At 37.3% G+C, this 14,659-nt stretch overlaps 1 protein-coding gene across 1 annotated transcript in view; it reads right to left on the bottom strand.

Annotated features, from left to right (window-relative positions):
- Positions 1-14,659, bottom strand: part of KCNH8 (potassium voltage-gated channel subfamily H member 8) — a 445,541-nt gene that overhangs the window by 195,073 nt on the left and 235,809 nt on the right. The window contains exon 4 of the mRNA XM_065943173.1: positions 2,792-2,919. Within this exon, the coding sequence (XP_065799245.1) occupies positions 2,792-2,919 (128 nt within the window). The remainder of the gene's footprint in view (positions 1-2,791; positions 2,920-14,659) is intronic.

The following is a 14,659-nucleotide window of genomic DNA, read 5'->3' as shown; positions in this document are numbered from 1 at the left end:
AAGACTCTGAGCTTCCACCATAGCGGGCCCAGGGTTTGATCCCTGCTCAGGGAACTACGATCCCACAGGCCACAAGGAGTGTGTGCATGCTCAATTATTTCTGACTCTTTGAGTATGTATTATTAAATCAGTGGTTAAGGCCAAAACCTAATCAAGGCTAACTATTCCTTAAACTATTTCTGCAACATGTCTTTGAAATCAACTTCTGAATGAACAAAGGGATGGGGAAATTTTCCTACAGTGATCATGCTGAGTGATTGCAGGGTAGCATATGCCTTCCATGAGGACCAGCCCAGAGTCCGTCAGTCATATTTGGGCACCTAAAGCACTGTCCTTTCCAGCTCTCAACGCTGCCATGGGATATTTTGAGTTGAAGGCACTTGCATCACCCCAATGTCATTGAATAGAATAACCAGTCAAGGAAACCAGAAATTAAAAACTGTTTCCAAAGTTAGAGCCAGGACTGAAGGGCATTAGTTATATTGTGATTCTCAGAGCTTGCTAAGGGCCAGATGAGCTAATTTGTTCCAAGTTGAATCACATATTCTTATTGCCCAGAACCACCAGAGAAGAAGCAGGGTAGGGGTAGAGCACTGTGGTTGAGTCAGGGGATTCATGGTTGGGTCCCACATCTGCTGGTTCTGCTTCTGATATTTCAAATAAATTGCTCTTTTCCATCATTAAAATGGAACTAATAAAAATCATATCAGGACTGGCTTGCTGTAAGAATCAAATAATATGATAACAGCAAAGGGGATTTGTAAATAGCAAAGACCTACAAAAATATTAAGAAATCTTTTTTTTTTTTTGGTCACTTGAATGTTAATATATTCAGAATTTCCCGAAGACTGATTGTTTAGTCAATAAACTGGATCGTTGTTCCCCCTTCTCTAGTCTTTCTGCTATCTTTTAGCATTCAGCTCTGTTCTCCTTGAAATAAGATGGTGAACAAGGCTCGTCCTGACTCCACATTTCCTTTTCAGAAATACTGTACTACTTGTATTGTCAGAGTCTCCATGTTGATTAGACATCCTTCATTACCATGTAGTATTTTAATGTTCCATCCTGATGTGTGTAATTCTTAAATAAATGCAATTTAGCAAATTAGCCAAGTAGTGGGAGTTATGATTTTTTAAATAAGATTTTTAAGTGCTGTTCTGTACTTTGTTGAATCAGAAGGGGAAAAACAGCATGTTCTGTAAATGCATTTTAAGCTCACTAAGGCTTGGTACATTTAAATGACTGGACTACAGGCTAGAAGAGTGTCTTCTTTCAGCATTACAGAATCTCAGGCTAATATTTGTTTAGGTGCTTTGCTGGCTGGTTTGCATAGAATAAAGGCCAGGTGTGGTTACATTTGTTTCTTCCTAGAACTTATATTATCACTAAGGCTGACTTGGTAAAGGAAAGCAGGTAAAACAAGGAACCAGGAGAATGATTCATGAATCTAGTGGTGAGCCATGTTTCAGGTCTATCCCTGGATTCTCAGGAAATCAATGTGACACACAGGTGTCCCTAGAGAGTTTTTATATTCAGCCAAGACAAACTAAACAGAATGTGACTCTTGAGAGCGATACCTACAGATCAACACCAGCACGGTGATGGTCCTGGAGCACAGATGGGTGCAAACAGTGTGGCTTCCAGAGGGAATCCCTCTGAGGCAGAGTCGGCTCTGCAGCCCTTGCATGGGAGATGGCAGTCCACCCCAGACTCTGTTCATGAAACTCAGACAAGAGGATACTTTGTGCGTCCCAAGCAAGAATATTTTAGTAAACTGTCTACAGGTCAGATTAAATGGTTTCGAGTTTTCCATGTAAAATGAGATGCCAAAGAAGCTCCTGTGTCCCTAACTCCCAGAGCCTAAGCACCTGAGGTCAATTCCAAAATAGCTCTGGCTGTTTCACATGATTTTTCTAAAGTCACTGGCAAGTCAGACGCTGAGTCTTGATGTCTGATCCCCATAGTCAGACATATCCCCAAAATTGTATGCTCTGGAGATTTCACCATGTAGATTAATGACATTACCAAGATTTGAAAAATCACCTTTGAGTATCTACAATCAAGCAGGTATAGTTCTGGATTTCTAGTGAAGTCTCTTCATCCTAGGAACCTATGATGAAATCAACTGGCAAATCCTGGGGGACATTGGCCACTTAAAACTCTGCAGAGTCACCTTTTATAAGCACAGTTATCTGCTGTGGCTTTGGCCAGATGACCACCAGGTTTCAAAAAGTAGCCCTACTATGAGTTACTAAAAGGTAACTTAAAAAAGGAAACCCAACTATAAGTTATATGGCATATCATTTCAAACCCAATGTTCTTAGGTGTGAAATGCCCAATTCTGTGTTGCATAAAATGTAAATTTCTAAATGGAGTAATGACTGATTTGTTCATGGTTCCCTTAGATGAAAGCATTCAGTGAAATTAGATAAAGTGCAAAACAGATGGAATGAAAATTAAATTTGAGAAATTTTAACCAACAAACGATGAATGTGTAATATAACTTGCTCATAAAATGTAACCGGTCTCATTTGCAGTCTCCCTAGTACCATATTGTACTGACTGGAATAATATTCTAGGCTGTGATAACACTATGATTAATCACGTTTATTATGGAAATGCCTTGTGACTGTTGACCTTTCCCAGTTTGTTCTTTATGGGAAAGTGCAAGTCAAAGTGGAAAAAAATCTAGGAAAGTCAATAAATGAGTAATTGGAGCCTTTCTTTAGCGAATCAAACATTGCCACCAAGGGAAAATTTAGCATTCGCAGTGTACACACATACTACCTACATTGTTTATTTTCAACTTGTTCTTTTCTCTTCTTTGCAGGTGACCGGAGATGTGATAAAGAACCGCTCTGCTTCGTCTCCGAGCCGAATCAAAGTGGGTTCCTGCTCGCGATCGTCCTTTGGCTTTGTCTGGGGGAAATAAAACTCATTCAGCACCAGTGAATGTATCATTTGACCCCAAGAATGTCATTTTGGCAGTTCCTTCTCAAGAGCACACAGTACAGGTTCTTCAACACCCCAAGTTATCTGCTGACTCCTTATGACATTTCATTTTAGTTCTTTACAATTTATATATTTTTATCTTCATGCTAATGTTATCATTTTTTCAATGAAAGGAAAACATACAAGAGCACAGAGAAACTTTCAAATAGTTCAGGAAAGCATTAAATAAAAAGCCTTACTCCTTCCTTCCTGCTGTTTCACATTGATATCCCTAATTTGACTTTCAACCTTTTTTCTCATTTTTTCCAGAAAAATATCCAATATATGTGCTATATCCACATTCATACTTTTTCTTTGCATAAATGGAAGTTACAATAAAACTATTTACATATTACTTTTCCATGTCAAAATAATGTAAATCATCTCTAATGTGCACATTAGAGTCCTTTCTCATTCTTTTCTAGAGCTAAGTGTGCCATGCTAAAGATATAATTAGTCTTATTTTCTTTACTATTTCCCTATCACGAACATATACATTTACCCAGCATTAAAAAAGAAATCTGTGCAGATAATCTTGCAAAGAAAATTCTTATATGCATAACACTGTGCATTGATGTGTCAAGGTATTCAGTAAATAAATTACTAACAGTGGCTCTGCAGATTTTAAATTTTGGTATACATATTCCAAATTTAATTCCGGCAACTTATATTCCCAGGAGTGGTGAGTGGATGTGTCTGCTTCACCACACACATCAAAATTATGAAATATATAAAATACGTGTTGCCTGATATTTTGATAGCTGAAAAATGCCATAAAATTATTTTGACTTGCATTTTTAAAATGGTGACTGTGAATAAGTTTCAGGTAAATATTTATTGTCCATTTGCATTTATTTTTATGAAGTCTCTTCACATTATTTGTGCCAATTTTGAAATTAACTTGATTCTTTTCTATTTATTTTTAAGAGCTTTTGTATCTTAGTCACCATTTTCTTGTCACATATGCTGCTGACAATGCTCCCATTTTGTTACTTGACCTTGGATTTTAATTATGTGGTATAAAAATTTCACAATTTATGTTGTCAGGCTTATCAATATAAGAACTTGTGGTGTCTAGGCTTTATGTCTTGCATAGTCAAACTGTCTTCACTCAAAAATTAAAAAAGGAAACAAAAACTATTTTAAAATATCTATGCCTGCATTCTTCCAACATGTTTGTGTCTTTTTCTAAATTTTTAACATTTAAATCTTTAATTCAATTGAACTCTATTTTAGTAAAATTAGGTAAGTATCCAGCTACTTTATCTTCTTTCCAAAGGTATACTGCTCAAGAGAAATAAAAAATTGATTTTATGACTTTAAGAAACACTTAGTCTTTATTTGGTCAGTTGGTGAACATTCAATTTCATGCTATATAAATTGAATATATATGTCAATAATTGTCATAGCTATGGTTTTTCTAGTAGTCATGTATAGATGTGAGAGCTGAACCATAAAGAAAGCTGAACGCTGAAGAATTGTTGCTTTTGAACTGTGGTGTTGGAGAAGACTCTTGAGAGTCCCTTGGACTGCAAGGAGATCCAACCAATCCATCCTAAAGGAAATCAGTCCTGAATATTCATTGGAGGACTGATCTTGAAGCTGAAACTCCAACACTTTGGCCACCTGATATGAAGAACTGACTCACTGCAGAAGACCCTGATGCTGGGAAAGATTGAAGGCAGAAGGAGAAGGGGACGACAGAGGATGAGATGGTTGGATGGTATCACCGACTGGATGGACATGAGTTTGAGTAAGCTCCGGGAGTTGGTGATGGACAGGGAGGCCTGGCGTGCTGTACTCTATGGGGTTGCAAAGAGTCGGACACGACTGAGCGACTGAACTGAACTGACAATAATTGCAAAATGCAAAACTCGAAAATTTATTTTTCTAAGCTTCATCATCAGATCTCTGTAGTGCTTGGAAGGCTGTCTGATTCCTCTTCATAAAACTTATTTGGGAAAAAAAATGACTTGGTTTCATTGCTACACTGAGGAAGTCATCTAACTATTACTGATGGCCCATGTGCCAGAGCTTGTTCTAGATCTTTGGTATAAATAAATTTCAATTAATACTCATACTCAGCGAGATAAGCATTATTATCCTCCGTTCACAGAGGAGAATACTGAAAGGTTGATAGTGACCACATGGCTACTCAGGGAAAGAGCCAGTCCGTGACGCCAGATTGGTCTAAACTCTCTACCTTCACACACAGCCCAGGTCTGTCAATGAATGAAATCAATATTTAGATGCTGCTTGGTGTGAAGTGGCATACAGATGAATGTGTGTCATAGTCACAGCCCATCTGACTCTGATCTCTAGGTGTTTCAAGGCCTTTAATCACCTCCCATTCTCAGGCCACACTGGGATGCTTTAAGTAACCGGAAAATAAGAAGTTTTATTCATTGCAAAAGTCTAATCTGATGTTACATGTCTTTTCATTGCTCATCTTTTGCTTCAGACTTTGCGTGAATATTAAAATGAAATGATGTGTTACTATAGACATGAATCAATAAAAACAAATTAACAAAACAGGATGTAGAAGGTCAAAAGGTCAAAATGCCGGTGAACAAAGCCCATTTCATTGCACTACCAAAAGTTAAGATTGCATCTTCGTGTGTTCATTTTTTTTGGTCTGCATAGAACTCTCATAAATTGTATCTGAAAATGCAATTATTAATTCATCAGGGTGTAACTTTAAATATACTTAAATTGGACACCTGCCTGAGATATAGATAATATCTATAGGAATGTACTTGGAAACGCAGTGGTCTGCTTATGCACTCCCAGTCAACATCATGATGCCAGTGCAGTTACAATGCTAACTATAAAGTGGACCAGATTAGAGATCTGTGACAGTCAACAAGCCAAATCCCATCTCCGTGGAGACATTTAATTATTGGTGAGATTTTCCAAATCAAACAAAAGCAATTTTATAGTCCTAAAAAAGAACCCCTCAGAGGGAAATGTCAAAAAAATATCTCTTGGTGTTGGCTCTAAGCAGAAGAAAGGAAAAAGGTTTCCTTGAAAAATTTTGTTCACAATTTAAGTTTCATTCAAGACTGGGACTGAAAAATCATTCCACTTAGGTGATCTAAAATCTCCCAAGCAAAAGATTGAACTTAAAATGGTTATGGGTTGGTAGCTCCTGAATGAAAAAAAAAAAATCATAAATAGAGTAGGAAACAACTCATAAAAATACATGTGTGTGTGTGTGTGTGTGTGTGAAATCGCTTCAGTTGTGTCGAACTCTTTGTGACTCTATGGACTGTAGCCTGTCCATGAGATTTACCAGGCAAGAATAAATACTGAAGGGCTGCCATGCCCTTCTCCAGGGGATATTCCCAACCCAGGGATTGAACCTGCATCCCTTATGTCTCCGGCATCGGCAGGCAGGTTCTTTACCACTAGCACCATCTGGGAAGCTCAGAGGGTAAAGAGTCTGCCTGCAATGTGGGAGACCTGGGTTTGATCCCTGGGTCGGGAAGGTCCCCTGGAGAAGGGAATAGCTACCCACTCCAGTATTTTTACCTGGAGAATTCCATGGATAGAGGAGCCTGGTGGGCTACAGTCCACAGGATCTCAAAGAGTGGGACATGACTGAATGACTAACACTTTCAGTTTCACTTCATACACACAAAATAGTCATGACAGTAACGTTCATAATTTTCATATACATAAAAACACATAAAATATACTTATGTGTTTGTGTATAACTAGAAATAAGCCAAATGTTCATAAACAGAAAAATGCATAAATGTTGATACAGTCATGACATAGGATGTTAAAATTCCATTAAACTAGACTTAGGATAAATAGAAAATGAAGGAAATAGTGCCTACCTGTTAGTACAGAAGTATCTCAAAATCATGTCAGGTACAAAAGCAGTAAACACATGAGCAATGACATTATGGCAACATTTTTATAATATTTACAAACATGACAAATTTCTTCCCAGGTGGAGCTAGTGGTAAAGAATCTGCCTGCCAATATAGGAGACACATGAGACCCAGGTTCAATCGCAGGGTCGGGAAGATCCCCTGGAATAGGAGATGGCACACCACTGGAGTATTCTTGGAAATAGTCAAAAAATGTGCAAAGTTGTTTGGAGCTGCATTTTTAAAATGATGAACGTGAATAAGCTCCAGGTATACATTTATTGTCCATTTGCATTTATTTTTATGAAGTCTCTTCACATTATCTGTGCCAATTTTGAAATTAACTTGGTACATTTCTGTCTATTTTTAAGAGCTTTTGTATCTTAGTCACAGTTTTCTTGTCACATATGCTGCTGACATTGCTCCCATTTTGTTACTTGACCTTGGATTTTATTTATGCAGCATAAAAATTTCACAATTTTATGTTGTCAGGCTTATCAATATATTAATTTTGGTGTCTAGACTTTATGTCCTGCAATAGTCAAACTTTCTTTGGAAAATTCTGGAAATCCTGGAAAATTCCATATGCAGAGGAGCCTGGAGGGCTACAGTCCATGGGGGCCCCAAAAAGCCAAACACGATTGAGTGACTGAGCAGACATATATAAGAGTAAGTAACATATCATCTAGGGAAAAAAAATATGTATACTACAAATCTACCCATAATCACATGAAAAGAGCAAACTGCAAAGAGGTTGGGAAACAAAATCTTTAGCTGGGTCACCATGTGGCTTACTAAATGGAATTAGTAAACTTCTATTTTGTAAACTGGATTTGGAGTGTATGGGAGTTTTTAAAATAATATTTTCAAATTATATGATGTATATATTTTGAATGTAAAAATATCTCACAACAAAAGACTAAAGTAGTGTTTGACACTTTAACAGTGAGATCTGAACAGATTCTTTGATTAGGGGTGGGATTGGGGGTGACGCATCAGTTGCTGAAGACGAATGACTCAGGGTTAAAATCTGAAGGTGGAAGAGTTGTTAATAAGATGTTAATAAGATGGGAAGGCAAAGGGCAGAACATCCCTGAGAGCAAGTAAAGCAGATGAGAGTCTTGGCCAGAAAAGCGCTTACTGACTGGGAAAAACTCAAAGAAGTCCCGGAGGGTTGAGATACAGAGAATGGGAAGAAGAGGAGAAAAAGCAGAAGAAGCTGGAAGGTAGGCAGACGCACACTGTGGTTTTCCTCACATCCTGTTAGCCATACTGGGCTGCCGACAAAACTGGGGAATGAAACTCTGGTCAGGCAGCCGCATGCCCTGTGATTCACGGCTGTACATGTAAGTGTCTCAGACACAAAGTGAACCCATATGGTCACTTCCATAACTATGACTCTGCAAGAGAAAACCAAGTGAGAATAAAATAGAAGGATACACAAAGGAAAGAATTACAGAAACAGAAAGCAAAGGTAGGGATTTCCCTGACAGTCCAGTGGTTAGGACTTGGTGCGTCCACTGCTGTGGGCCCAGGTTCAATCCCTAGTTGAGGAATTAAGATAACACACATATACACAAGTTCAGAAAATGTATGATCAATAAAAGCAAAGGAAGATAAAAGGATTAAACCCTTTTGGCAGTTGTGTTCCAGGGCAAAATAGAGACAACACCAACAGTGTTAAGAGTTTTAAAAGGACCATAAACTTAGAAGACTTTTAAAATAATGAGATTCCTTTGTGCAAAAATCCATCAAATAGTTTTCTAGATTAAATGAAAACTTTGGAGTGGGTAGTTAATTACCAAAATATGTCCCCAAAGTGGTATAAACCTTGACTAGACTGACAACTGTGGAACAAGTAGATAAAGTGGCCTTCTCCTCCACACTGCTCATCACCCCTGCTAACCAGGTGGCTCTAAAGGTCAACGTCATCAGGCACAAAAGGGATAAAAAATTCTTTTAAAGCTTCAGAGGACAAAGAAGTCTGAAAATTCCTGAATTCGATCTACAAGCCCAGAAAACTGTGACACTAAAACTAGGTGAGTATAATACAAAAAGTTAACCATATACCACATTGAATATACATGCAAAATCCTAACCTGCACATTAGTAAACTGAGTATAGAAATGTATTAACAGAAAACATACCATGCTTATTTGGGATTTATGCCAAAGTTGGTTTCATTTTAGGAAATCATTATATAATTTAGTAGATTTATAAAGGAGAAAATCCATGTTAATATCTCAGATAATTTTTAAAGCATAACTCAATATGTCAAAAAAAGTCTACAAACAATAAATGCTGGAGAGGGTGTGGAGAAAAGGAACCCTCTTGCCCTGTTGGTGGGAATGTAAATTGATACAGCTACTATGGAGAGAAATATAGAAGTTCCTTAAAAAAACTAAAACTAGGAGGTGATATATGTGTAATTATGGCTGATTTACATTGTCATACAGCAGAAATTGGGCTTCCCAGGTGGTGCTAGTGGTAAAGAACCCTCCTGCCAATGAAGGAGACCTAAGAGACATGGGTTCAATCCCTGGATGAGGAAGATCCCTTGGAGGAGGCCATGGCAACCCACTTCAGTATTCTTGCCTGGAGAACCCCATGGACAGAGGAGCCTGGCGGGCTACAAGGGGCTGCCAAAAGTCAGACACGACTGAAGTGACTTAGCACACACACACAGCAGAAACCAACATGACACTGTAAAGTAATTTTCCTCCAATGAAAAATAAATTAAAATAACCCAATTTATGTAAAAAAAAAAAGAAAAGAAAAAATTAAACTAGAACTACCAAATGACCCAGCCATCCCACTCCTGGGCATATACCCTGAGAAAACCATAATTCAAGAAGATGCATTCACCCCAGAGTTCACTGCAGCACTGTTCACAATGGTCAGGACATGGACAGCACAGCTGTCCATCAACAGATGAGTGGAAAGAAGATATGGTGCATATGTATAGTGGAGCATTACTAGATCATGGAAAGGAACAAAACTGGGTCGTTTGCAGAGACGTGAATATACTTCCTTTTTGAAAAGAAAGTGTAATGAGCAAGCAATAGAAGAAAGGAACCTTTGGCTTGATATAAAATATCTATCATTAATCAAGGGAAAACTCATTTAATGAGATGACATTAGAAGCTTCACAGTTTTTGCAATTTATTTTTATTTTGGAGAGGAGGGAAGACAGAATTTCCCCTCCAAAATGGAAAATGAAGTCAATGTAAACCCATTATGGGAAATGTTGAAAATACAGAAAAATTAAAAAGAAAAAAAGGATGCCTTGTTGTTTTCAATGATTACATGCATTTCCTTCCAATTTTTTTCTGCATATTTTACTAACTCAATTGTAATCACATAACATATACACAATTATTCCTTGAATATTAAAAAATGATACATGCATATTTTACAAAATTTAGAAATGTAAACAATATAAAGCAGGAAATGAATCTCTTTCATTTCCATCTCCCAGCAACAATTTAACATTTTTGGTGAATTACTTTTTTGATTTTGTTCTAGGCTTTCTTTATTTTCTTCACATCACTGACCTCATTTCATGTAACTAATCTTAAATATACTTAACACAGAATAATCACTAATTTATAGATACGAAGAGGGCCAAAGGGCAAAATATCTGCCAAAAGACACAAATTTATAACTTCTACATTCTCAGACTTATAATCTTGAGTCTATTGGCTGGAATACATGTTTCGGTAGTTCGTTAGGAGACTTTTGGTGTATGTATTTGATGGCTTTCCATATACTGACACAATAGTCTATTGTGACTTTGCTCCTCTAAGAATGTCACAAAAACTGCCAATCTCTGGATCTATCAGATGGTTGGTGTGCCAAGGCTGGGCAGTGGAAGGATCCAAACCAGATGCAGGCAATAGAGAGAAGTGTTGTCTATAGAAAATGTTTAAAAAGTACACAATGCAACTACATTTGGTCAGCTTTTTATTACTGCTATGTGCTGGTAATTTCGGGTGGAGAGGGAGGTGGGAGGGGGATCGGGATGGGAAATACGTGTAACTCTATGGCTGATTCATATCAATGTATGACGAAACCCACTGAAAAAATTAAAAATTAAATTAAAAAAAAGAAAAAAAATAATTTCACTGACAAAACAGTCCTCCTATTGATTCAAAACAATTGCTGTAGCTATTGCTCAATTTTAATAATACATGTAAGTTCAAAATTAGCACATTTATAGCACAATTACAGGCTGGGAGAAAATATTTCCGAATCACTTATCTAACAAGAAACTCATCTCCAGAATACAAAAAGAACTCCCAAAACTCAACAATAAGAAAACTTAACAATCTAATTAGAAAATGAACAAGACACATGAAAAGGTATTTCACTTACAATGATACAGAATGGCAAATACTCACATCATTAGTAGTCATTAAGGAAATGTAAACTGTGACTATAACTAGATATCATTGCATACCAATCAGGAGAGCTAAAATGAAAAAGTGACAATACCAAATTTTGGTGAGAGGTGGAGAAACTGAGTGTTTCATATGCTGCTGATGGAAAGGTAAAGTGATAAACTCACCCTGGAAAATAGTTTGGCAGTTTCTTGAAAAAGAACAACTAACTATATACTTATCCATACAAACCAGCAGTTATATTCCTGGGCTATTATCCCAGAGAAATGAAATTTATGTACACAAAAAAAACCTGTGCACAGTTGCTCCCAGCAGCTTTATCTGTAATAACCAAGAACAGCAAAAAACTCAAATGTCCTTCAATCAGTGAATGGTTAAATAAATTGTGGTACGTCCATACTATGGAATACTATTCAGGAATAAAACAGAGCAACTCTTATTATATGCATAACTTGGATAGATCTACAGGACATCATTCAGCAAAAAATGTTAATCTCAAAAAATTACATACTACATTATTCCATTTACATAACATCTTCTAAATGCTGGGGAACAGACTGGCAGTAATCAGAGGGTAGGGACTTACATGACTCTATAAGGGTAGCAAGAGGAAGACATATGCAGGGATGAAATACTTACATATCTTGATTACTGCAGCGATCACACAAATATACCTATGTGATGAAATGGCACAGCACTATACCCACATAATGTCCCAATGCCAATTTCCTAGTTTGGGTATTATACTGTGATTCTGTAAGATGTAACTGTTGGAAACAATTAAGACATTTCTCTCTCTGCTATCACTGAAAATTCCCACGACTACAGCTATTTCAGAATGGGAAGTCAAAGAGAGATTTTCAGGTTACATCTAGGTATTTTACTGATTTCTAGTAAGTCTGGAGATCTTTTAATTGCTTTCAACATATGAGAATCTAAGCTGCATGGAAACCTGGGGCTGGTTTTTCATGCTTGACAATACCGGTGGCCCAAGTTCAGTTCAGTTCAGCTCAGTCGCTCAGTCGTGTCCGACTCTTTGCGACGCCATGAATCGCAACACGCCAGGCCTCCCTGTCCATCACCAGCTCCTGAAGTTTACTCAGACTCATGTCCACTGAGTCGGTGATGCCATCCAGCCATCTCATCCTCTGTCGTCCCCTTCTCCTCCCGCCTTCAATCTTTCCCAGCATCAGGATCTTTTCAAATGAGTCAGCTCTTCGCATCAGGTGGCCAAAGTATTGGAGTTTCAGCTTCAGCATCAGTCCTTCCAATGAACACCCAGGACTGATTTCCTTTAGGATGGACTGGCTGGATCTCCTTGCAGTCCAAGGGACTCTCAAGAGTCTTCTCCAACACCACAGTTCAAAAGCATACATTTTTCGGCACTCAGCTTTCTTTATAGTCCAACTCTCATATACATACGTGACCACTGGGAAAACCATAGCCTTGACTAGACGGTGGCTCAAGAGTCTGTATCAATTTGAGAAAAGAATCCTTCTTCAAAAACATATTACTTACATCTGAGACAGGCTGGAACCTGGGACTTTTTCTGGCAATGGTTGCCCCTAGACAAACCTCTACTCCTCCACTAGCAACAAAATTATAAGAAACTATAAAGGACTAAAAATAACTGAGTGCTTGTGCAGTTAGGGCAAACTATAGACAATAAGATACAAAAAGACCAAAAAACCCAATGGCTACTTCTGAAGAGCAGGGAGAAAAACAAGGTGTCCAGAGCAAAAGGAGTCCACTGCGCATGCGCCAGGCACTGTACCCCACCGACGGGGTGGACAGACCACCAAGGCCAGCCCTGCTGCCTGCTGCCTGGACGCACCCCTCCCTCCCCTCCAAGGCAGGAGCCGGCTCATCCCTGCTCCCCCCGAACCCTGCTCCCCATCCTGCCACAGGGACCCCAAGAAAGCCTCGTCCAGATTTCCTGTCTGGGCTTTCATCCATTTCTGTTCCTCGCGGAAGCCCAAGAACCCTGGTTGGCAACATTTTTATCACTGAACTGATCTTGCCAGAATAACATGCTTGACTACCATGTTCCAGAAAATTTATTACAAAATATAAAAATTTACACACCTACAAAGCAAATGTGTATATTTTTATATCTGTCACATATATTTCATGAGACACATATGGTTTATTATTATATTATTAATATTTAAAATAGAGTTTAGCATATACTAAGCATTTAATTTTTTAATGAATAAGATAAAACACTTCCCTATTATATATTTTGTATGGATTATTTATTTGAATATCTATTGATTAAAGGAAATCTGGCTTGATGCTATTCTTATCAATCACTGTCACCATCATCAATTTTACCTCTTGTCTTTTTTAGTCTATTTTTCAGAGAAATCTTTAGAGATTAGAGACTATATTTTACAGTCATGTATATTTTATACTACTTGTGACATAATAATTTTTATTTATATTATGAAGCTAACATTTAATTAATATAATGTATATACCAAAAAACAAAACAAATCAGACATGCGCAACTTGTTTTCTGGTTGGTACTGATCTTAAATATCTATAGAAGAAAAAATATTTTATATATATAGAAAGACTATATATATGGAAATATTATATACAGAAAGATTAAATATATAAAAGATTATATATAGAGAAAGGTAATATATATATAGAAAGATTACCCCAGTGGTCCTGTTTCTCTGTAGAATTCTATCTCTGACATAACCCCATCACCTAGCTTCAAGGATGAATACATGTATTGTCTTATTTAGTTCCATCCACTTTACTCATTCAGATTTTAGGGGGGCAAATTCAAGGCATCATATCTTTCTGTCTATCTACATACATGTAGTCATACACATGATTAAAAGTTGTTCAAGCAGAATCACAATATCTATCATATAAATACATAACCATAATATTCAATATTAATAAATATCCAGTCATTGAGTAACTTTTTTAGATTTTTAATAAACACATTTTATTGAAGTATAGTTGACTTACAATGTTTCAGGGCTATACATATACATAAATTAGTTTTCAGATTATTTTCCATTATAGGTTATTACAAGATATTGACTATAGTCCCCTCTGCTTTTTAATTGGGATCCTTAGATTCCCAGGGGTTAGGGAAGGTGTTTAAGGTAGGTAGATGCGCTGAATATGGAACAGAAAAATATCACCAGGTAACATACAAGGCTAAGTCCCATTTCCACGTATCTATTTTATGAAATGGACTTCTGAAGGATATTTTATTGAATGAGAGAACTCTGCCATTTAAAGAAAATGTAAATTGCTAGATAAGTAAACTTGAGTCAAAATAAAAAAGCAGTATATGAAAGGGTACAGCAGGGGGCAACAGGGGAGAGCTAAATTAGGAGTTTGGGGTCAACATACACACCACTG

Source organism: Muntiacus reevesi, chromosome 8, assembly GCF_963930625.1.
Source record: "Muntiacus reevesi chromosome 8, mMunRee1.1, whole genome shotgun sequence".
Classification (NCBI taxonomy): domain Eukaryota; kingdom Metazoa; phylum Chordata; class Mammalia; order Artiodactyla; family Cervidae; genus Muntiacus; species Muntiacus reevesi.
The sequence above is the reverse complement of the archived record's forward strand: the minus strand, read 5'-3'. Positions and strand labels throughout refer to the sequence as shown.